The 22,829-nt window shown below is 41.4% G+C and overlaps 1 protein-coding gene across 5 annotated transcripts in view; it reads right to left on the bottom strand.

Annotated features, from left to right (window-relative positions):
- TMTC2 (transmembrane and tetratricopeptide repeat containing 2) overlaps positions 1–22,596 on the bottom strand; it is a 391,387-nt gene extending 368,791 nt beyond the window's left edge. For 3 of the 5 annotated variants that reach the window (XM_023749765.1, XM_023749766.1, XM_023749768.1), the window contains exon 1: positions 21,716–22,468. In XM_023749765.1, coding sequence (XP_023605533.1) covers positions 21,716–21,798 — 83 coding nt within the window. In that variant the 5' untranslated portion in view covers positions 21,799–22,468. Of the gene's footprint in view, positions 1–21,715; positions 22,469–22,575 lie in introns of those variants that run through there. The other 2 variants (XM_006083982.3, XM_023749767.1) reach the window with 2 other exon arrangements.
- Between the last annotated feature and the right edge of the window lie 233 nt (positions 22,597–22,829).

Raw genomic sequence — 22,829 nt, 5'->3', positions numbered from 1 at the left:
AACAGAGCCAGATAGATGTGTGGATTAAGACATGACATGAACCCCTGCCAGAGGGAACTGCATCTCAACTGAACACACAGCACCAAGCAAACCCTTAAGTATGAAAGGTGAGATGGGAGGGGAACTTTACTGTAAACACTGATTTTATGATATAATTTCAACAGTACACATTTTCCTATTACTCCCATAAAGTATTTCACTGATACCAAAATACCCCCAGGCCTTACATAATGTAAGTGCTGCCTGGGCACGTTCACATATCACCATCTCTTTGGCTCACAGCAACATCAGCAATTCACCACTTGCATTTTGAAAAAACCTACAGAATTGCAATTGGCCTAGAAGTGCCACCAACAAATTTGCTGCCTCTGTGTTATTTGTAAATTGGTTGTTTTTTCTTTGGCTTGTGGCAAGTTGAAGATTGCATATAAACGCATAAATATTACATATCTACTCATAATATTTAACATTAGGATTGAACTTCCCCCAAACTCAGAATATTATGATACCCTTTAAATATTGTGTTTGATTGAATGTGTCTCTCCTAGCATAATTTTTTTAATAGATTTCACTAATTCCAGGTCAAACCTTTTTATATAAATGCCTGCTTTTACAGAAATTATTTACTACCTGTCTTACAAATTAAGAATTTTAATAGGTTCTTATTGAAAATCAAATTAACATATTGGTTTTGGTGTTTTAAAGTAAAAAATAGGTACCTATTGGTTAAAAATGCAATACATTTATCAGGTCCTACAATTTCCATTTTATATACATAGATAATTAGTTATATTTCAAATCTGTTACTGAAAATAATACCAAAAGCAGCATTTTCCTCAATAACAATTAATGTGCATATTACTTTAAATCTGCAAACCAACCTTTGAGCTACAAATTTTGAAAAGCCAGGTATTAGTGTTTTGTAAAACCCACACTTCTAGCCCCATCAGCCAAGCATATTTCTAAAAGTACAAGAAACATATATGACTGTGCAGTAGGCACTCTGGGTCCTGACACTGATGTTTCTACCTGAGGACAACCGTATCCAAACCGCACCCACTTGACAAACGGGGACCCTCAAAGAGTGCGGACGATGGCAATCCAGTTCAAAGCTTTCAGAAACATGCGCCCTTGTTCCATGCCAGCAAGAAAAAGATTGGTGTCACGGCAGTCCATTGCTGAGCACATTTTAGCAAGGGTGCCTCCTGGGGAGCCCGAAGAACAAAAAAGCAGGAAGACGAGGCTGTCAACAACCTGGCAGTGACGCAGAGTCACATTGCAGGTGTCAAAACCTCAATCCCAGAAAATGAGGCCCAGCGCGCAGACGGCAGGAGAAAATGGATACCAGAAGAATACCAAACAGCTGCTTGGAGCTGAGCTAAGGCAAGGCCGATACCCACGGGGAGGTCAAGCAGAACCCTGGGAGAGCACATTGAAGCCGAGCCTGAAACGATGTTACAAAGCAGCAGACAGCTGGGCAACAACTGCTGGGAAACACAGGCTTGTGGCTACAGAGGCAGGGGGGCAGTTTCACAAACAGCTCCGCCAGCATCCTGGAGGCCGCCCCTGGGAGATGTAGCGGCAGGCACTTCCTGCAGGCCCAACGTGACCGCCAGGGCCGCGTGGCAGGGGCCAAAGGCACAGACACATACAGACTTAACTGTGGCAGGAAACACACTTCTCACCGACCCGCTCAGGATCGAGGGACAAATCGTGTAACGCTCGCAGAGATGTGGGTCCCTGCCCCCTAGTCACTCACTGCTGTCCCAGACTCCCAGGCAGCATTGTGCCGGGTTCCACAAAGAACCACCGAACAGTGCTCACTGCAGTGTCGTCCAAGAGAAAGGGAAGTTGGTAACGTTTTACATCAGTAAGTCTGACCTTGGGCTTTAACTCTAAGTTACGTCTTTGACCTGTGTGTCCCATCTAAACTCAGGAACCCCTGAAAGTGCCCAGATATGCTCTTAGCAATCTCAGCAAGGCTGCTAGAAGAATTCTAAAAGTGTATTTGTCCATTTACATCAGGGGATGGCAAACCTTTACACTTAAGGGCCAGACTGTAAATATTTTAGGCTTTGCAAGCTCCAAAGTGCCTGTTGGAACCCCACAACTCTACTACCGTAGAAAGCAGCCATAGACAATATGTATACAAATGGGTATGGCTGTTTAAAAGCAAGCTACAGGACGGATTTTGCCCAGAGGCCATGGTGCCCACACCCATTCTGGATGATAATCCAAAATACACACACACACACAACCCTATATAAATGGTCTACTTCATGTGGGTGACTGAGTAAGGTCACATGACTTCTAAGATTGCATGTATGATCAAGTTGGCACCAAAGAATAGGACTCAAATTGTCAAGGGTACTAAGACTAGACTGGAAATAGACTCATGGGCTCCACAGGCATCCATGGACTCCCTCTCTTCCCAGAGCACCTGGCTTTTCTAACAGATCCCCTCTTTCCTGTGGTGAATCTATCGCCCCTGATGTGGGACAGGTAAACCTGCCTCTTCTCCACTTAGATGCCAGACCGTAAGTTCAGCCACATGGATGGCCCAGGTCTGGCCAAAGTGCCCCACCATTCCCCTAGCCTGGGACTGTGCTCATCCCGAGCCAGGAATAAAATTGTAACTGAAGTCAGGATAACCAAAGGCCTCCGTGAAGCATGTCTGAGAGAGCTAGGGAAGAAGCCATCATGGCCACAATCACCACGACGGCCAGACGGAGAGAGATAGGAAGTATTCGTGGCCTCCTCATAACGCTTGCGCTCAGAAAAGCAAGAGGGCCCTAACCGGTTTGGCTCAGTGGATAGAGCGACGGCCTGCGGACTGAAGAGTCCCAGGTTTGATTCCGGTCAAGGGCATGTACCTTGGTTGCGGGCACATCCCCAGTAGGAGATGTGCAGGAGGCAGCTGATCAATGTTTCTCTCTCATCGATGTTTCTAACTCTCTATTCCTCTCCCTTCCTCTCTGTAAAATATCAATAAAATATATTTAAAAAAAAAAAAAAAGCAAGAGGGTCTACTTTCCCTGAAGTGGGCATATGCCACTTACAACCAAGAGTCCGTCTTATTAAGATAAATAATATGCTAGCAGAAAGAAAGGGTCAGCGACACGTGTCAGTAACCGTTCAAGGTAGCAATTCAGGCACACCGAACTCCAAAGCCCCACACCAGGACATGCTGTGAGCAGAGAGGTCCTAACATCTCACCCCTCCTCTTACTCGCTGAGGGAGCCAGGCACATCCTTCCAACTCCTTCACCCAAAAGTGATCTACCTGTGAGCTTCCTTTTTTAACCACTTGCCCAAGACAGAAATCTGGGAACCGACTTTAACTCCCCTCTCTCCTCCCACCCTCCAGCATCAGCTACTTACCAAGTAAGATCAACTTTTCCTCCCCTTTCCATCTCTAATACACTCACAGTTCCCTTTTTACTTCTGTCCCTACCTTATTTTAACCCTCATCACTGGTAGGAATACAAATTCTCTAAAATAATCCTATACATCATATATAATCCTATAACAGACACCCTTCTGGTCTCTCTGCTTTGAATTTCACCCTACTTCAAACAATTCTCTAAATTCTATCATGGAACACAAGGCTTCCCGACCTGGCTCCTGTCTACCTTGCCAATTCATCTATCTTCCCTCCCTGCCCCTACCCTCTCCTCTAGCTTTGTGTCCTGGCTCTTTAGACACCAGGCCTTTCTCTTCCTGTACATTCCCCCCCTAATATTCCTCCCACTCTCACATCTTTAATAAATGAATTCTTCCTTGTCCAAGTCAGCCTTCACAAGTGCCTCCTTCACCTCTCCTTCCCCGTCTGTGTCAAGTGCCCCTCTTACCTACTCACTCAGAATCATAAGCATGTCTCTGTTTTAGACAAACTGTCTGTTTACTTGGTGTCCCCACCAGACCCTAAGCTCCTTAATATTGTGGACTACATCTTCTTGGGTGGGTGCCCCCAATATTTAACATGGTTCCTGACACAGCTAAGCATTTACAAATGCTTCTAAAGGAATACAGGAACACCGCCCATGCTATGAGCCAAAAGCGTCCCACACTGATGGTTTCTGGCAAGATAGCACATTTCTAGATAAGAGGGGTTTTCACGCTTTTAAATCAAAGGCCAATGCCTATTTGAGCTAATTTTCTGAATTTAAAATAAGCCACATTCACATCTTTCTCCCAAACTCTGAATAGAATTATCATATTTTTACACTATAATTCGCAGAAATCAGACTACTTAAATGGTAAACATACCCTTGCTTTTCCTTTCTTGCCATCACTTCTAATAACAGCAGTCATTTTGGGGCCTGGAAGATAAGTGCTCAGAATATACAACAAAACAATTTACAACATCATTGCTAAATATTGTTAAAACTTTTGATTGGCATGTGTCTAAGGACAATTATCTACTTAAAATTTTTCCTGCTTTCTTAATTTCCATTCATCTCCTTCCTTTTCTAGTATCAAGATTGATAAAGAATAGAAGTTGGTTTGTGAAGAGTGCCAATGAACTAGCAGCAACTGATGTAATTTTCTGGGGGGAGGGGGGAGGATCCTTAAAATACAAACAATTTTATTTAAATAAATGAAAACCAACAGTATTTTACAAAATTAATTTTCATTTACTCAAGATTTTGAGGGAGAACACCATTCCAGTTTTCAATTATAGCTGCAGTGTTACTTTGGCCTACTTCTACGAATTTCAGCCTATCCTGGTGAAACTCTCTGAACACATAAATGGCTTGCAGGCAGACACAAAGAATTCCTTCAAGTGCAGTAGGTAAGCTGCATGCAAAACATTTACTCTGTTTTTATATAAGATGCTTAAAGAAAAAACAACTGTGCTAATAAGTGTTTGTGTTTAAGTTTTTGTTCAGGTTTAGAGAACAAGCCAAATAATGTTCTTCAAATCCATTGATTTACAGGAAATCTTTGAACTTCATTTTCAATTACTTTTCATAAACAATGATGAGACAAAGAGAAATAAAAATGAAAAATTTAACTTAAGATTATGCTTAGTATTAAAAACAATTTTAACTTTCAAATGACATGCATGGTCTAATCTATAAGGCCTATGGTATATAAATAAACTGTCCAGTTTAACTTTAATTTTGCTAATTCTTTCAGGCTTCAGTTGGAAAAATAAACCCAACCCCCAACCCCAAAAAAATAAATCCTCAGAATTCAAATTCCAAGTACACAACGATGAGCATATGGGTATTTATTATGGTAGTCTTTTTTTTTTAAATACAAGCAAGCTGCTATTTTATAACTCACACACCAAAAATTCAGCATGCAATCAAAATATATTGAAGAGTTTTTTAAAACACTACAGAGCTACCACCACAAACAGAGTGGAATTCAGCAGACTTCCTCCATTCTACCAATGATTCACCTCCAGAAGCTGGCAACCATTTGCTGCTCTGATTTCAATTCACAAAGATATCCAACAAAACGACCCATCTTTCATTGCAGTGCCTGTTTTCCCCCCACAAAAAAAGAAGTTCCTCCAAATCTCTGCATAATCATCCCTCCTCGATACCATAAAAGGAAAGCAGAGTAAGCAAGAAAGGAGCAAAATCTTCAAGTCAACTTTTCTCAATTGCACCACAGTTCATTTGATAGGGATATCATACTTACTCTTCCCATCCAACCCATTGCCCTGGAGAAATCCAACCTTGTCTTTCATTCAGTTCTAAATATCAATCGCTGAGGCGTGTCTAATAAGGTCCTAAATGATTGGTTTCTTGTACTAATTTAAATTAATTCCAGAGAGTTGTGAGCCATCCTGCAAAAGACATTTGTTGTTTTCCTTTGCTAAATTAAAAGGAGTATGATTGATTTTTTTTCAACCCATCAGCAACAGAATCTGGTTTAATAGAATACTGGGTGAATTTTCACCTGAATATTCTCAAAATGTTCCAAGGAACAGATGTGCACTTGAGAAAACTAGGCTGCAGTCCAACAAGAACCGAAAGTGTTCTCCTTTTTTGGAGCTGCCACTTGCTGTTAGAATTTAGTTATCAATAGGAACAGAGTAAACATTCCAACTGAGAATAAGGTAACCCAAGAAACAAAATGATGATTGTGACTGAATTGATATGGTTTGTTGTGTTAATGGACCTCCTTTTCCATTGTATGTGTGGCAATATAGCCAATGTTCTACCTAAAACATTACTAAGTGCCCCCAAATTTCAAATATATATCTTAAGCAAATATACCCAAACCTATTTCCCTAGAATTGTGACTATTTTCAGATGGCAGGGACCCTAGGGAATAACTAGAGCCAAGCCCTGACTTTAAAGAAAAAGCCGTGGCCCTGGCTGGATAGCTCAGTTGGTTAGAGTATCGTCCTGGTACACTAAGGTTGTGGGTTTGATCCCCAGTCAGAGCACATGTAAGAATCAACCAATGAATGCATAAATAAGTGGAACAAAAAAAATTGATTTTTCTATCTCCCTCCCTCTTTCTCTCTAAAAATCATAAAATTAAAACCAAACAAAAAAGAAGAAAGAAAGAAAGAAAGAAAGAAAGAAAGAAAGAAAGAAAGAAAGAAAGAAAGAAAGAAAGAAAGAAAGGAAGGAAGGAAGGAAGAAAGAAAGAAAGAAAGCTGTGTTACCAATATGGTAGGCCTTCAAGATACTTAGCTTACCTGAACTTTGAGTGAGAAAAGTTTTACTTCTTCTAGGGGGATAAAAATGGAAAAAAGAAGTGCTCGAGTTAGAAGGTTGTTTTCTTTGTATAGAAAATAACTAGAAAAATGTTAACATGTGAAAGATCTGTTTTAATTAGGAGATCAATATTCTTAAATGCAGAACTACCTGTAAATAAATTAATGCAAGCCCTAGCTAGTTTGACTCAGTGGATAGAGCGTCGGCCTGCAGACTGAAGGGTCCCAGGTTTGATTCCGGTCAAGGGCACATTCCTGGGTTACGGGCTCTATCCCCAATAGGGGACGTGAAGGAGGCAGCCAATCAATAATTCTCTCTTATCATTGATGTTTCTATCTCTCTCTCTCTCTCTCTCCCTCTCCCTTCCTCTCTGAAATCAACAAAAATAAAAAATAAAAAAAATATTTTTAAAAATACTCATTTATTTAAAAACATAAATTAATAAATAAAAATAAATTAATGCAAGTTGTAGGTCTTGGTAAGCGTGCAAGTTAATGAGAGAAAATAACAAACTTCCCAGAAAAGATTTCAAAAAGCAAACAGAGCTTTTTGTATCAGTTTTGCTCACTGTCAAACAGAGGTACATAAAACTATTCCTGGGATTTTTAGGGGGGTTTTTTTGTTTGTTTGTTTGTTTGTTTAACACTCACATGAGGATATTTTCCCATTGATTTTTAAAGAGAGGCAGGGGGAGAGACAGAGAGAAAGAAACATCCTTGTGAGGGAGACACATCCATTGATTGGTTGCCTCCCACACAAGCCCAGGGATCAAGCCCGCAACTGACGTATGTGTCCTTGGCCAGAATCGAACCCAGGACCCCTCAGTCCTCAGGCTGATGCTCTATCCACTGAGCCAAACCAGCTAGGGCTCTTTTTTTTTATCTTAATTGTTGAAAATAATACAGATGTCCTCTTCTTTCCCCATCTCCCTCTAACCCACATCTTCTCCTCCTCAGGTCTTCAACACACTATTGTCTGTCCATGGTTATGCATATAAGTTCTTTGGTTACTCTCTTCCAGTCTCCTCTCCCTTCCCTCTGAAATTTGTCAGTTTGTTGCATGCTTCCATGTCTCTGGATCTATTTTGTTCATCAGTTTATTTTATTCATTGGATTCCACATATAAGTGATTTCATGTGATACTTGTCTTTGACTGACTTATTTCACTTAGCATAATGGTCTCCAGGTCCCTCCATGCTGTCTGAAAGGGTAAGAGATCCTTCTTTTTTACAGCTGCATAGTATTCCATGTTAACATACCACATGTTTTTTTATCCACTCATCTACTGATGGGCACTTGTGCTGTTTCCAGATCTTAGCTATTGTAAGCAGCACTGCTATGAACATAGGTGTGCATATTCTTTCCGATTGGTGTTTCAGGATTCTTAGGATATATTCCTAGAAGTGGTGGATCACTGGGTTTGGCTAATTCTTAATTCAATATAACCTTTTACAGTATAACTGAAAATGTGGTTGGCAGTTAGACAGACATAAGCAGAGCAAGGACACTGGGCCAGGTACAGTAGGTCATCAAAGCAGAAAGCCCTAGGTGCCTAGCAACCAGGAAAACTTGGAAAATAAGGACCTCACCCCCAGGATAACCTTTCTTTCCCTTGCATACAGCTGGTCAAGGGATTTAGACCCCCTGACCTTTCATATCGCTGATCATGCAGGTGAGACCCTCTCCTGACCTTTCTTCCCCTCATATGTGACTAGTTATGTGGCAGATCCCCTTAGAGGAGGAACCAGGGGCCAAAGAGTAGCCCAAGTAACTCCCATGTGGGCCTTTGCCTGACCACTCCCTTAAGCATCAAGCCCTAGGGATAACAATGAGGCCTCAGCTGTGTTTCAGCTCCCTGCCTGGAAAAGCAGCAAAACCAGACATCCGATCTTTTGGCTGGTATCAGAACTGCACTGACCAATGACCTCCTGGCACCCACCAATCAGTGTAAACAATGACTGAATATTCTGTTGAGATCCTCCCCTTGGACATCCCCTGAAATCACACCCTTAAAAACCCTTAGGATGGAGGACCAGGGTGCTCTAGCTCTCTCTCCTCCCTCTCTCTCCCCCCTCCCCCCTTGGCACATCACATTTACCTTCCTCTCTCCTAAGCCCCAAGGGCCCTTCTTCTGCCCCTGTAATTTGTTTCCTGAGCCCATTTCTCCTGCAGCTCACTTCTTGTACCCTGTGATTGTCTAAATAAACTTCCTCTTATAGTTTGAGTCTTGGCTCTGAATTCTTTCCTAGCCAGAACTCAAGTACGGAGGTTGCTGAATCCAGATCCGATCTTGTCCCACTGGTCTAACACCTGGTGCTGTTCTCACCGCCAATAAAAACAACTCTAGTTTTTCATTGTTTAAGCTTTTTCATTTACTAGATACACTTCATAGAGTAAAACAATTCTTACAAGATGCTAAGAAATCATAATTTTGCATATGCTACTATGTAGTATAATCTAACTCAAAGAAGAAAGTCAATTATGGTGAAGAACATAGAAGACATCCTAGTTCTGTGTTTCATATGTACTTTGAATTGAGTATATACTGCAAACATTTTATTGGCAAAATTTGCATGTGTGTGGGTCCGTGCATGCATGTATGCATGTGTGTATAATGCTCAAGTTTCAACATTTCTCCAAACTTATAACTCAAGATAAAAATTAAATTCAAAAATTAGTAGTTATTTAATAGAGTTCACTGACCCCTTTCAGCTACCCTAAACATATCTGAATTGCTAACTTAAATATTACTAGAAATAAGTTTAAGTTCTGAACATTGGCTTTTAAGAAAAATCCCTAAATGCTTTATAATACTTTCAGATGTTACTATACAGTGATTTTAAGCTATCAGCAATAGAGTTAATGAGAAATTTCTTAAGAGAAATATTTAATAATTATCCTGGACACCAGACACTGGACCAGGCACTTTATATAATTTATCTCGGTCTATTCTCCCAACAACTGTATTAAGTAGGTATTACTACCCCCGTTCTATACAACAAGGAACAGAGGCTAAAAGAATCTTAGTAGCGCAATCAAAATTACCTAATAAGCAAGTAATAGTTCTGGGATTAGATCTCTAGATTATCTGATTCCATAAATCTGTGGTCTTTTTACTTTTTGCCACTCTGTTGATTGAAAAGGACTAAAATTAAGAAATATTTTCTAATTACTTACAAAAATGTATCACCAGAGTTAGGTACTAGATGTTACCATTTTGTGAGTTTACTTGAGCCAAACTGTTGAAAAATGACGTGTGACCACCTAGTACATGTGCTAAGCATACTTACTCCCAATTCTCAATACAGGACTGATTAACATGAACACTTCAATGGAGGAAAAAACAGCTTATCTGACATATTGCTTTTCTAATCACCGGCTGCCAGAACTGCTCTGAATCTGAACATATTCGTAAAAGAAAAAGAGTTGCCACTGAAGAGGGAGACCATGAGTACACCCTGCCAAGCAGAACCGAAGTACCAAACATTATTTACACCCGGTGCACTGTAATTGGTGCTTTTACCCTGCAAAAGAAGACTCAGATTGACCAGAAGGTCTATTCAAAGTAAGCCTTCACGCAGAGACAAGACACACAGGGAAAGCACAGAAAAGAATTAGAGGAGAGGAAGAACTGCTTATGCAGTGAGGCTTCGAACATTAGAAGCAGAGATGGGTTGTGGGGGAGGCAATAGCAGCTGGGACCGCAGGAGTTCCGCTGACTCTGAGAGAAAAAGGTAGCACTAACATGGAGTAGAACACAGCTCTGTTCTCAGGGGAGAAGAGAGTCAGATACAAATGTACTGAGCCATGGAGCCTCTGGTCCAACACTCTCGTTAATGTAAGAAACATTCAAACCTGTGAAGAATTTCTGTGAGCTTATTTGAGCCAGATTGTTGACAAATGCTGGGAAGCAGAACCTCAATGGATTGAGATAATGCTCCGGAGAACGGCAGTTTTGCATCTTGTTTTATACATTACAATCAAAAGAGGAGGCATAAGTGGGTTATATGAAATCCACTGGTGATAGATTAGGGAGACAGGAGAAAGCAAAGTGGGGAAACATCTGGGGTTGGATAAAATGAAAATAATTGACACATACTTCTTTTAGTTAGGTCAGTGGTCGACAAACTCATTAATCAACAGAGCCAAATATCAACAGTACAACGATTGAAATTTCTTTTGAGAGCCAAATTTTCTAAACTTAAACTTTATAGGTAGTTACATTGTTATTAACTTAATTAGGGTACTCCTAAGGCTTAGGAAGAGCCACACTCAAGGGGCCAAAGAGCCGCATGTGGCTCAGGAGCCTCATTTTGCAGACCACTGAGTTAGGTGATGAGAGATAGTTAACAGTCAACAATTAGCTCGATAACAATGAGTTTATTTGTGATCCCCCTAGCAGTGCCTGTGCTTTGAGGGGTCTGGAAAAAGGAAAATTACTCTGACATTCCAAAGATATGTTATCTAGATGCAAAAAGACAATAGGCTCAGTGAAGGTAAAGACTGACCTTTGTCAGGGAAGAGGCTAGTCTAGGACATGACTACCCACCATAAACTGCTTTTCAGTTAAAAATGTCTTCATTTCAGACCATCCTGTGTGGTTACTTGTAGGTCTCTGAGTTTTTAGGGCCACCATACGGGCCTTCCCTGAGCTTGTCAGGGGAGCAGGTGGCCCCTTTTCGTCCACTCTCTACACCTAAATCTGGAGCCATGAAGCTTTTAAAACACACAGAGAACATTTCATTTGATCCCCACTCTGTGGTAGGCAGTTATTATCGTTACTTTCACTCCCTAAACAATTATAACACCAAGTCTTAGAGAGATGAGTGGCTGGAGTACCTCGCTAGTAAAGTGATACGCAACTCCAAGACCATAACTCTAGTCTCCTATCGTGGCCTAATGTTTGTTTACGAAACTGCCTCTAGGTCCCAGTATTTTAAAAAAGAAAAGGAATAATTTTAACTCATTTTAGAATGAGCTCTTTAAAAATATTCCTATTAAGTAGGGATGTAAATTTTCAGAATCATAGGGCATTCACTCAATCAGAAACACTCCAAAGTGCCCAAAGGCTAAGGTTCCGTATAACAGGCTTAAAAAAGTCATAGGGGCCCAAGCATTTCTACTTCTATGTAGATACCTCTACCTGATAGCATCACCCAGTGCCTGATTATCATCAATAAATCTTCAGCTTTCCCACTCCCAGCTTCCTAAATACTTATATTTTTGCTGCCACCCTATAATTTTTAAAGCCTTCATGCAATGTAAGCCAAATTCCCTTACAAGGGGTTGCTTAACGAAAGCACAAACTAATGAAGGCCCTGACGATGGAGACTCAGTTAAGGCATCTATTCAAGTCATAAGCCTAAGGTGACCGACAGCCTATCAGTTTATTTGTCAAAATCAGCATCCAATACCTGTCTCCACAGCAGTGCTACAAAGAAGATAACATTGTAATACAAGATGGTGACAGATATTTCCATAGAGATCACCTCCTAGGGTTTCAGCAGGCTCTCTACCTTTTCAAAATCCACACAATACCTCAAATCCACATGACCAATTTAAAGATGTGATTGAACAAAGCAGAGAGAGATGAAATAAAATGGCTAGACTCATACAAAGAAGAGAGGTGCCTTATCCTTGATCATTTTTAATCCAGGAGTTTAGGTAGCCTTTCCAAGTATCTAAGTATCTGTACAACACACTGAGCCGATGTGTAATACATTTAAATGAAATAGAGCCTTACTACTCTTATTACCGTGTGGTCTGTGAACCAACAGCCCTCTGTTATACCTGTGAATGACAGAGATGCAGGCTCGTGGGCCCACTCCAGGCAGAATCTGCATTTTCACAACCCCAGGTGATTTGCAAGTAGACTGATTTAGAAATATATACACATACCAGATGGAAAGAGGCCCAGCTCACCAATGGCCCTTTAAGCAAGGCATAGGGAGATCTATTGCATTCAAAGAAACTAGGGATTTAAACTGCATTTTGAAAGATTTTTTTTAAAAAGGCAACTGTCCATATCAAAGGATGAAGGCAGGGGGGCAAGTCCTGAGAAAGGACACAGCCTGCCACGGGCATCCTCAATATCATTTCTGAATTTGAAAGTAACTACTAAATACCTTCTCATAGAAATGGCTTACATTATTTAGGTTGACGACATACGAGAGGTTTTAAAACAGTGAAATTTCACTTTCTGTTCAACATGTAACAAAAGCAAAACACACCACTGTTGTCAAAGGAAAAAATACAAAGATTCTTACATAGACAGATGGAGGAACCAAAACTAAAGAATATTTTTTAAATAGAAGACTCCATGTGGCAAACTACAGTCAGTGCTTGCAGGCTGCGCACTGGTGTCTTTAAAAGGTTTTAATTCAAATCCTAAATTCATTTTTCTTTGGTTAAACCAATCCATATCCCTAGAGAGTGGGTTAACGTGTAAAAGCTTATTTCTTTAACATAAGTTCAGTGACTATTCAGCACCATTTTTTTTTCTTTCAACAGCATAACAAGAATAGCCTTCCTATTTTAAATGAGGTTTATCAAATGAATTCAGGTATACCACTTCTTCACATCAGCTATAAATAATTGCTTCCCTCTAAAGGGCCCATTTCTGCAAATAAAAATGTCTTTTTGCCTGATTAAACTTCTTCATCATCTGAGAACTTTTCTTCTGCAAAGTTATAGTTGGGAAATTTGTCACAGGAAGCTTTCTTTGTCAAAATGAGCTTTTTCAATTGCTTTGGGAGAGCGGTCCTGTAGTTAATTATTGGAGGAGGAGGGGAACATCCTGTTCTAAAAGAAGTACACTCGACAGAGAATTTGGATCCACATGCTCTACCTGAAGACATCTCTGACAATCCAGGGCGGCAGGCTCAGTATTTATTATAGCTTTAGAAACCGGAAGACAGAAAGGCAGACGTAGCCAAAAGGCAGTTTATAACACAATGAGCAAGGTCCCTAGAGGAACAGGGCAGGTGCTAGCCCTGCCTCAAGAACCCCTCCTCCCAAATGGCTCTGTAATGGCAAATGTCCCTCCAGACTGAGAAAAGCGGTCAAACCTGTGAACGTATCTCTAGAGCCACCACCTAAGGCCTTGGTCGGCAAACTGCGGCTCTCGAGCCACATGCGGCTCTTTGGCCCCTTGAGTGTGGCTCTTCCTAAGCCTTAGGAGTACCCTAATTAAGTTAATAACAATGTACCTACCTATATAGTTTAAGTTTAAAAAATTTGGCTCTCAAAAGAAATTTCAATCGTTGTACTGTTGATATTTGGCTCTGTTGACTAATGAGTTTGCCCACCACTGACCTAAAGCAATCCCTGTGGAGAACACAATTTGCAGGGATGTCACTTTCACATGCACTGACCTTGTAAAGAGTAAAACTACGGACTCTCATTTTTAACCCGAGAGATACCAGTAACAGAAAAGAAAGCAGGGTGCACGTGCCTTCACTTAAATTGGAAATTAACAAACACAAGAGTTTACTTTTCCCAAAGTGTTTTCCCCTTGTCTGCCTCTCAAAGACTAGCTTTATAGTCTTGAGTTTATAACAGAATCAACAACATGCTTTATGACAGTGTTCTAAATAACAGACATATAACCCAATTGAGAGATTAAAACAAAAAACAAGGCTGTGGTCTGCATCTTTTCAGTCTCTTTATAGAACGCGTATAAGCAATTGAAAAAAGAAAACAACATTTCATAACACACAGCCGTAAAACTTTTACTAGCCTTATTCGTCCTTTTTTTTTTAACTTATTTTTAAGAGGCAAACTTGTGAACTGCATTTAAAATTAATACCCAAAGAATTCCAAGTATGCAGGGATACGGATTGTCATTCTCCCCACTGGATTTTTAAACAATGTTGAAGCATGGCTGTTTGAAATACTTCAATGTCATCATTTAACACTGCTCAAAATGTCAAGAGCCATATTGCGCCCCAGTGGCCACTCTTCAGCAAACAACACATCCTTTGAAGTTAAAATACTCCTAAAGGATGTCAAGGGAGAATTTCTAGGCTAGGACAATCAAAATGTTCTACTTCTAAAGAAATCAATGGTCTCTGGAACCACAATTAGGGAAACAAGCACTTTCGCTAACTACCAAAACTTGTGACTTTTGCAGTTTCAAATGCCAATAAATTCCTTTACCCCATGGTAATATTTTCATACATTGTTCCTTAATTAAGCCATTGGCCACAGCACCTAGCTCACAGCTGCTATTCCGAGGGCACTGATGTGTTTCATTTGATAAATCATGTAATTTAGTCAGTCTCTTTGATGATAACTGCATGCTGCGCCACCCTGCATACCCTGCCTCACTCTGATATCACCAATGCCCTGCAAAGAAATCAAGAAACAAAAGCTTACATGAAATTACCATAAGCAAATAGCATCTCCTCTGCCAAAAACTACAGCACTTTTAAAGCAGACACAGTAGCACTGCCCTCGGCAACAAAGCAGGCACACAGCCTTGGAATAAATAAATGTTCATATAATTTAATTCCGCAATAAGATGGAATCTAGAGGTGGAGTTAGAATTTTCCATATTATTATTTTTTAGTCATGAGCAAATCAAAATCTCTCTCCCTCTCATCCATAAAGTCACTTTTAGTTGTCCAAATTAACTGCATTTTATGAAATGATTGTAAACAAAAATATACTACTCTAAAAACATAACAGCAACTCTCAATACGGACTTAAAAACAAATCATTTGTGTTCCTGACTTCTTCAAAATTCTCCTGAGTCGATAGGTTTATTCAATGATTTCCCATTTACCTGGAAAAACAAAAGGTCATAGCTGAACCCAAATTTGGAATCCCAAAAAGTTCTTAAAATATTAAAATGAACATGTATACCTTTATTCTAAGAAACCTTGAATACCAGAGAAGCGGTCAAATGTGATTGAAAAGGTAAACTGTCAGAGAGGAGGAAAGGAGATCAATAGAAATTTAATAGTGCTGCATCTTGTTAGAATTAACTGTCTAGAAAATACAGCCCAAAAAAATCTCTCTCAGGCAAAAGTCTTCAATCCCTATGACCAGTAGAGGCAAATCTCGTTAACTCCAAGAGTTCGGCCCCTACAAGCCTCCAAGGAAAACAACTGACTGGACAATTAGGAAGAAGACATTTGGGAGAAGTAGTTTAAAGCTTCCCCACGTAGGAATCAAGTACCCATGAGCACCAGACCCAGAATAACGCCAGTTCAAACCATCTACCATGGATCCTGGGCACCAATGTCCTGGGAGAGAAGCTGACAGAGTCCCAGTAAAAGTTTTAAAATATGAGTATTAGTCAAAATAAACACGAGTAAATGCAAGTGAAATTCTGCTAAAGGACAAGCTATTGGCATTTTTATAAGTCTACCATCAGACTCTCAAGCACTTTATAGTACCTGCTACAGTACAGGTAAGAAAGGACAGACAGGTATGGATGCTGCTGACAAGAGTGAACAGCTGCTGCTTGTATTAGGCACCATATGTATGAGAAGCCCATGTCTAGTAATATTCTTAACTAGTGAATTATTGAATGTAGTCATTATTCCTCAAAAGCACACACAAATCAAATCTTCAAAGAAACCTCTGCGTATCATTACATTTGTAATTACTCCTTTTTCATCCTACGAAAAACAGAAGGTAGTGCAGTTCCTGGTGCTATGCCTCTACACTTTTTTCCCCCCCTACTAGGCTCTAAGTGAGGACAGCTGTTCATAGAGGCGGGGTCTTCACATTCAACAACCCACTTTTCCTTCCCATCACTTGCCACTTTTGTGAAGCTATTAAATAAGTACCCAAAGCTGATCATATAATTAGCTTCCAAGAGACAAACAATCTAAAAAGTGAATGTTACAGGTAGAAGCCATGCTGGGTGAGAAAAGTAAAGTTATAAGAAACTAGGTTTGTCAGCTCTGATTTTTCAGAGTGCCTTAAGGGTGAACTTGGCCCCTTCCTCTTAGGAAGGTGCCTGTTTCAGAGAAAATGTACCCTTCGCCTGTGACAAACAGCTGCACCATCACGGGCGTTTTAAACAAGTGCCTTAGTGTGCGAAACAGCAACAAGGAGATGAGAGAGACAAACCGGGCTCCTATCTCATACTGGAATCCAAAAGGTTGTAGCTATTTCAGAATTACAGCAGCAAGGAATTCAGTGTTACAACAGGGGCACAATAACACTGAGAAACTCAGTGCAGATGACAAGACAATATAAATTGAATATCTAATAATAGAGCCAAAAAATACACATTTACATGGAAACCATTAAAAGACAGATGGCTGGCAAGCAATTTTCCCTATGGCCTTCGTTACATGTCCATCCGGTGCTTGTATTTGGGTCATTTGCTAGCTAATCCCCATGTGGCAGTCTCAATGGAGGTGAGGCAAAGTGGTCCCTACTGGCTTCACCTGATTTTAACTTACTGTTGAGATGTACTTGTTCAGCAAAATGAACCAATTCTACATAGAGTTGATTAAACAATCAAAACAGCTAAAAAATAAAATGTCACATAAAATATTTCATCAACTATAAATTGGGTCCACTTGCATTTTTTTCGGTGTCTTATAAACTGGAAAGGAAATTAGAGTCAAAAAAACAAAACACTCTTGTACATATTGACTTCTCTCAGTATAGTCTTGATGATATATCCTTTGATTCAAAGCAAACTTCTCCCTTCTTTACTTTGATTTTATAAGTAATTCTTTGTAAACATACTTTAAATACCAGGAATCCCTTCAATGGTTGCACACACTAGAATTTTAAGGTAACAATACATATTTATTCAGGGAAATTTCTAGAGGCAAGTTAACAGAGTGATTGATCATTTCACAAAGGATCATACCAGGTCAAAAACCCAAACTGACAGTAACATTAAAAGACCAAGGAGAAGGCACAGTTGAATAGCTTTAGAAAATAAAGTTTTTAAAAAACTTGCTAACATGCCTTAAATCTTCCATTCCTTCTTTTAAAATACTGTTAATCAATGACTTTAAGGAAGAAAGGTCTTAACTAGTGTTTCCATAAAAATAAAGATTTACATTTATACCCAAATGAAAAACTAAATTAGGAATGTGCTATGAAGAGCTTGGAGTAGTTTTAATTCAAGAGCAGAAATTTCTGCCATGGAGTTGTTTCTCCAAGTTTCACACAATTATTGCAAAATGGAACAGCTAAGAAACATAAAGGTAATGTTAATGATCATGGTTGGGTTTAACAAATGCAAAATCAGCAATAAGAAAAAAAATGTTCAAAGCGGCCACAAATCCATTTCCCACTTTCAAAACCTCCAATTGACTTTTTTTTTTAACGAGTGTATTATTTTACTCATGTAAGAATAAAAACATGTACTAGTAGCATTATCTTATTTACTAGTTATATGACTTAAAGGAAATGCCTTCAATTAGATGGTAAGTCAAAATGAAGTCGGACTACAAAACAATAGTTAGGGTTTACTTCTATTGCTTTGAAGTAAACTGACTCTTTTAGTGTTATCTCTATGCAAAGCATATTAACAGTACTATTTTTAAAGAGGATGAAGGGAAATGATGTAATATTATCCTTACCATAAGAGAGCAGAGAATTTGGGGTCAGCCAGTTTTTCCACTGACCTAAACACCAAATTTCTCCAGAAAATGAGAGGGTCCTTCGAGCAGTCATATGTAACATGAAAGTCTGGCAAAAACTGCACATTTATAATTCCAATTTTACTCTAACCACAACTTAAGATTCAATATAGTCATTACTAGATTGGAGGCAAGGGAAAGAGGGATGAAGTTGAAACCATGTATGCTTTTTTCATCAGATAGGATGAATTCTACTCTTTTACTGTTTGTTTCATCACATCCTAGCCATATTCTTGAGTTTAGCACAGAAAAACTTGTAAAATATTAAACTTTACCATAGGGAAATTGATTTTGCTATAAAAACGTTTCAGATTACCACTTAATCTCAACCAAACTACATCAAACACTGAAAGTAATTATACATAGAGTTTATAAAGTAAACTTGATCACTATACTTAAAAGAAATGATAACTTTGAGAAGTACCACAGCAATAATCTTTAAGCTGAAGCAATATAAAGCCCTCCTACAGTAAATGCCAGATTCTTCAGCTAAAATGCACAGTCTTGATTTAGTTAAGCAAGTCAAGCGTAAGAGCCACCTCCCTCCCTGAGTGCAGCTCTTTTGCTTCCAGCCCTGCCCTCCTCACAGAGCTGTATTTCACAGAAGTTCCTGGGGGGGCAGCGGAATCCACAGATGTAGTTTAAACAAAGTTTTGAACTTGAGCCTTTGTAGTCTGAAATGGAGTGATGGAAATAAACACATTCTCATCATCCTACAGTTTCCACTGCCTCCCCAGCCCTCTTCCCCCTTCACACCCTAGTGAGTTTCAGTAGTTAGAAAGTACTGTATCTGAAAGCCACAACTTGCAGTGCACCTTGGCACCGAATCACCTGAACATGCTGTGCAGACATCAAGTTCCAGGATCCTATTAATATGTATTTCACGACTTCATAAAAACCAAGACACATAAAAACCAAGTTTAGCCCTAACCGGTTTGGCTCAGTGGATAGAGTGTCAGCCTGTGGACTGACGGGTCCGGGTTCCGTTCAAGGGCACATGCCTGAGGTGTGGGCTCCATCCCCAGTAGGGGGCATGCAGGAGGCAGCTGATCAATGATTCTCTCTCATCACTGATGTTTCTATATCTCCCTCTCTCTTCCTCTGAAATCAATAAAAATATATTGAAAAAACAAACACACAAGTTTGATACTTTTAAGACTTCATACTCTCAGAAGTAAGGGATTGCATATGCAGGTCTGCCACTTAAAAAATTAGAGTCAAGTACACTTCAAATTGTAGCAAAAGTATAATTTGTATTTACAGACTCTCAATATCATCTGTCATATATAATATCTAGATATCATATACTGAGCATGCTATCAACTAGATGATATGAGCAAATCATCACACTAAATTCATCTAAGTAGCGAGGTAGGGGTCAGCAAATCTGACACCCCCTTCAACCTATGGCATGTAGAGAATTTATAGGAATTGTCCACCATCAAAGCACAACTAATTCATCATCACACTTGCACCATTCTTCCTTAAAGTTACAAAGGCCTAACAAATTCTGATTGATGATCAAAAAACACAAAATAAGCACTAAGTCTATAGAAAAAAATATACCTGAAAATTTAGTCTAGTTTCAGCCTTAACCATTACAGGCTAGTTTCTTCTGACAAGTACTTTTCAAAGAACTAGATAGCAAAAAACAGTAGCATACAAGAGGCATGCCAGATTTACCACAGTGTTCTATAAAAGTTACAATAGTACAGCAAGTTACTTTTTCATAAGCTGTATATTCTTGGCATAAATGCTCACTATTGGAACTGTCCCCAACAGAGCCAGTCACTGCCCAAGATTTGTCCCCGAACTTATTTTGTGAAAAGTCACCCGTCTTTGGAAGCAAGAGATTTTTCTTCCATTTACCCTAGAAATAGCAGGTGCGCTGTAACCCAAAATTGGAGGGAACAGAAGCAGCCCCTCTCACAGACCACTTACTTCTCAGAGCATGTAGCATAATTGCTAAGATCTGCACATTGCTTAAAAATTGAGGGAAAGTTTATGTCTAACAGGGGCTTCCTAGCAACTAGCCTCTGATAGACACTCTATGAAATGCATTAAGAAGGGTTTGCTGGATGTCTTTGCAGGGACTATCAGGGGATTTCATAATAGACATGTGGATGTGAACCAAAATTCGCTGACTGAAGGTATACATCCATGAACATGCTTTTAGTCAGAGAGCGGGCACACCAGAGAATATAGAACATGGCTAATTACTACCAGGAGAAGATTTTGCCTTCACCTCCCCTCACTATCAACCTCTTTTCCTAAGTTCACTCACTGCCTCGCCCTGACCCTAGGGAACCATTCACTTTCCATAGCCCAGAGAGGCTGCTGAAAAGCTGTCAAAGTAAATCTGTGCTCACTTTTTGGATAGTTTAATTTCAATGGAGCATGAAACACCCCAGGACGGTTAATAAGTTTAGCCAGGCGTGCTGTTCTCCCTAATATATTTTAATTATGCATCTGTTTTAATTGTAATCAGATTAAATCACTGGAAAGACACAAATTGGAATTTTCCCTAATGGCTATTGGAGCTTTTCATCAGTTTCTAAACACTAACAACGTTTAAAAAATAGGTAGAGCCACGAGCACAACTATGACATTTTCCAGAAATCGATGCAGTTTCTTTGACAACACAGTTCAGGTCTCATTAGCCACCCAAACTAACCCAAATGCAGAAGACAACTTCAGTCTCTAGGGGCGTCTTCTTCCCCAATTAGCACAAAAGAATCACTAATGTCTAATGTGAAACTCACAAACAGAAATGAAAGCCAAGCTTTTATAAAGTGCTACTCCATCGATTAGTGAAAGAGGCAAGGGGAGGGGGGAGGCGGGGGGCGGGGCGGGGGAAGAGCAGGAGAGACCATCAGCAGCGTTATCTTGGCTCCAAGTCAAGTACACTACACGTCAAAAGGGAAAGTTGAAGCAGAGTACGATCCTCTTTCCATTATTTTGGCAACTGTCAAAGGTGTGTGTTACCCTCGGGAAATAAAATTGTCCGTCCCATCAATAAACGGAAACGTTACAGGGAAGATCTATTAGGGGGCGGGGAACGGCTTCCCAACCCAGACGTAAAATCACTCAATGTGCTTTTGTTGCACCAAGGAATACCTAAGACTTTTTCTTTAATACGTTCATTAAACAGTTTCCCAAATTGCTGCGATTTCCGCTAAGAAATTTAAAACGTCTGCCAACAGCCGAGAGTCAAGGGAGAGAACCTGCTGCAAACTAGGAACCCAAACTCCTTCAGCCCGCCCAGCGCGCTCGCGTCCCGGCGGTTCCTGCTTTAAAGGTGTTAATGTTGACGCGCCTCCTAATTCAGGTGCCGGATTAGTTCCTCCAGGAGGCACTTCCAGCCTTAAAGCGGGAAGCTTCGGGGTCACCCCTCCCTCTCACCCCCTTACCTGTCATCATAGCAGAAATCCGCGCTTAGGGTGTTGAGATACAAGGCGAGCCCCAGAGCGCTGCTCACCAACTCTGCAATCATCTCTCCACCGCCTTCCCTCCGGCTCGGCTCCCAGCGCGAGGGCAGCAGCGGCAACAAAAAACAGAAGCATCAATCCCCACCTTCCTCCGCCTTCTCCTCCCAGCTTCACTTTTCCCTCCCTTCCTCCCTTGGGTCCTCCCAATCCACGCGCTCTTCCTCCACCTCGGCCCGTCGTCCTCCCGGGTGCGGGCTCACACCGCGCTCCCCATGCCCGGCGCCCGCGAGCGCGTTCGGGCTACGCGCCCTCCGCGGAGCAACGGGCTGGTCTCCCCGCGCTCGAGGCCCCCACCCTAACCCATGGCCATTCGGGGCACCCTAGGTGAGAGTCGGACCGCGAGGACGTGCAAGATTCCGGGATGGGGCCGACGGACCGGACCGAGCCGGGCTCTGGGACCACCAGCTGGAGGAAGAGAGAGAAAGAGGGGCGGGCGGGAGGGACGAGACGACCCGCCTCCCCTCGCCGCCTCCCGAGCGCAAGGATCGGGTGCCGCTCGGGCTGACTCCCGCCCGCCACAGCGGCTGCAGCTCATTCACTCTTTATTAGCTCTCGGCCAGTCCCAGCCCCTTCTCCCGTGAAGTGAGGAGCGGTGGTTGGAGACTAGAAGCTCCCGCGTGGGGTTCTCGGCGCTGCCCCCGCGCCTGCGTGGCCAACCCTCCTTCCCCAGTTTGCTCAGCCCCTTTCTCCGCCCCGACGCCCTCAGGCCCCGCCCACACTACCCCCACCGCCGGCTGCAGGCTCCTCCCACCCGCCCCCCGCCTCCCTCCGGTTTCTTTCACCTTCGATTTCCCGGTGGAGAGCCCGGGAGACCCCAGGGCGACAGCTGGAGCCCAGCCTGCGGGGGGAGCTGGAGGAGAAACCGGACCCAGGGAGGATGCGCGCGCTCGCCCCGCCGCTGCCGGCGGCGCCTGCCACAGGCTGGTGCCCAGCCCAGCCCAGCCCGAGCGCGGCCAGGCACGAGTCGGGTCCGCTGGAGACTTCTGGGGACCGGGAGAGGAGGAACAGGTTTGGCGAGTTCTGCAGCCTCGGTTGC

The sequence above is a fragment of the Myotis lucifugus genome, unplaced genomic scaffold (assembly GCF_000147115.1).
Source record: "Myotis lucifugus unplaced genomic scaffold, Myoluc2.0 scaffold_9, whole genome shotgun sequence".
Lineage (NCBI taxonomy): Eukaryota > Metazoa > Chordata > Mammalia > Chiroptera > Vespertilionidae > Myotis > Myotis lucifugus.
Note: the sequence above shows the minus strand (reverse complement) of the source record. Positions and strands in the feature narration are given on the sequence as shown.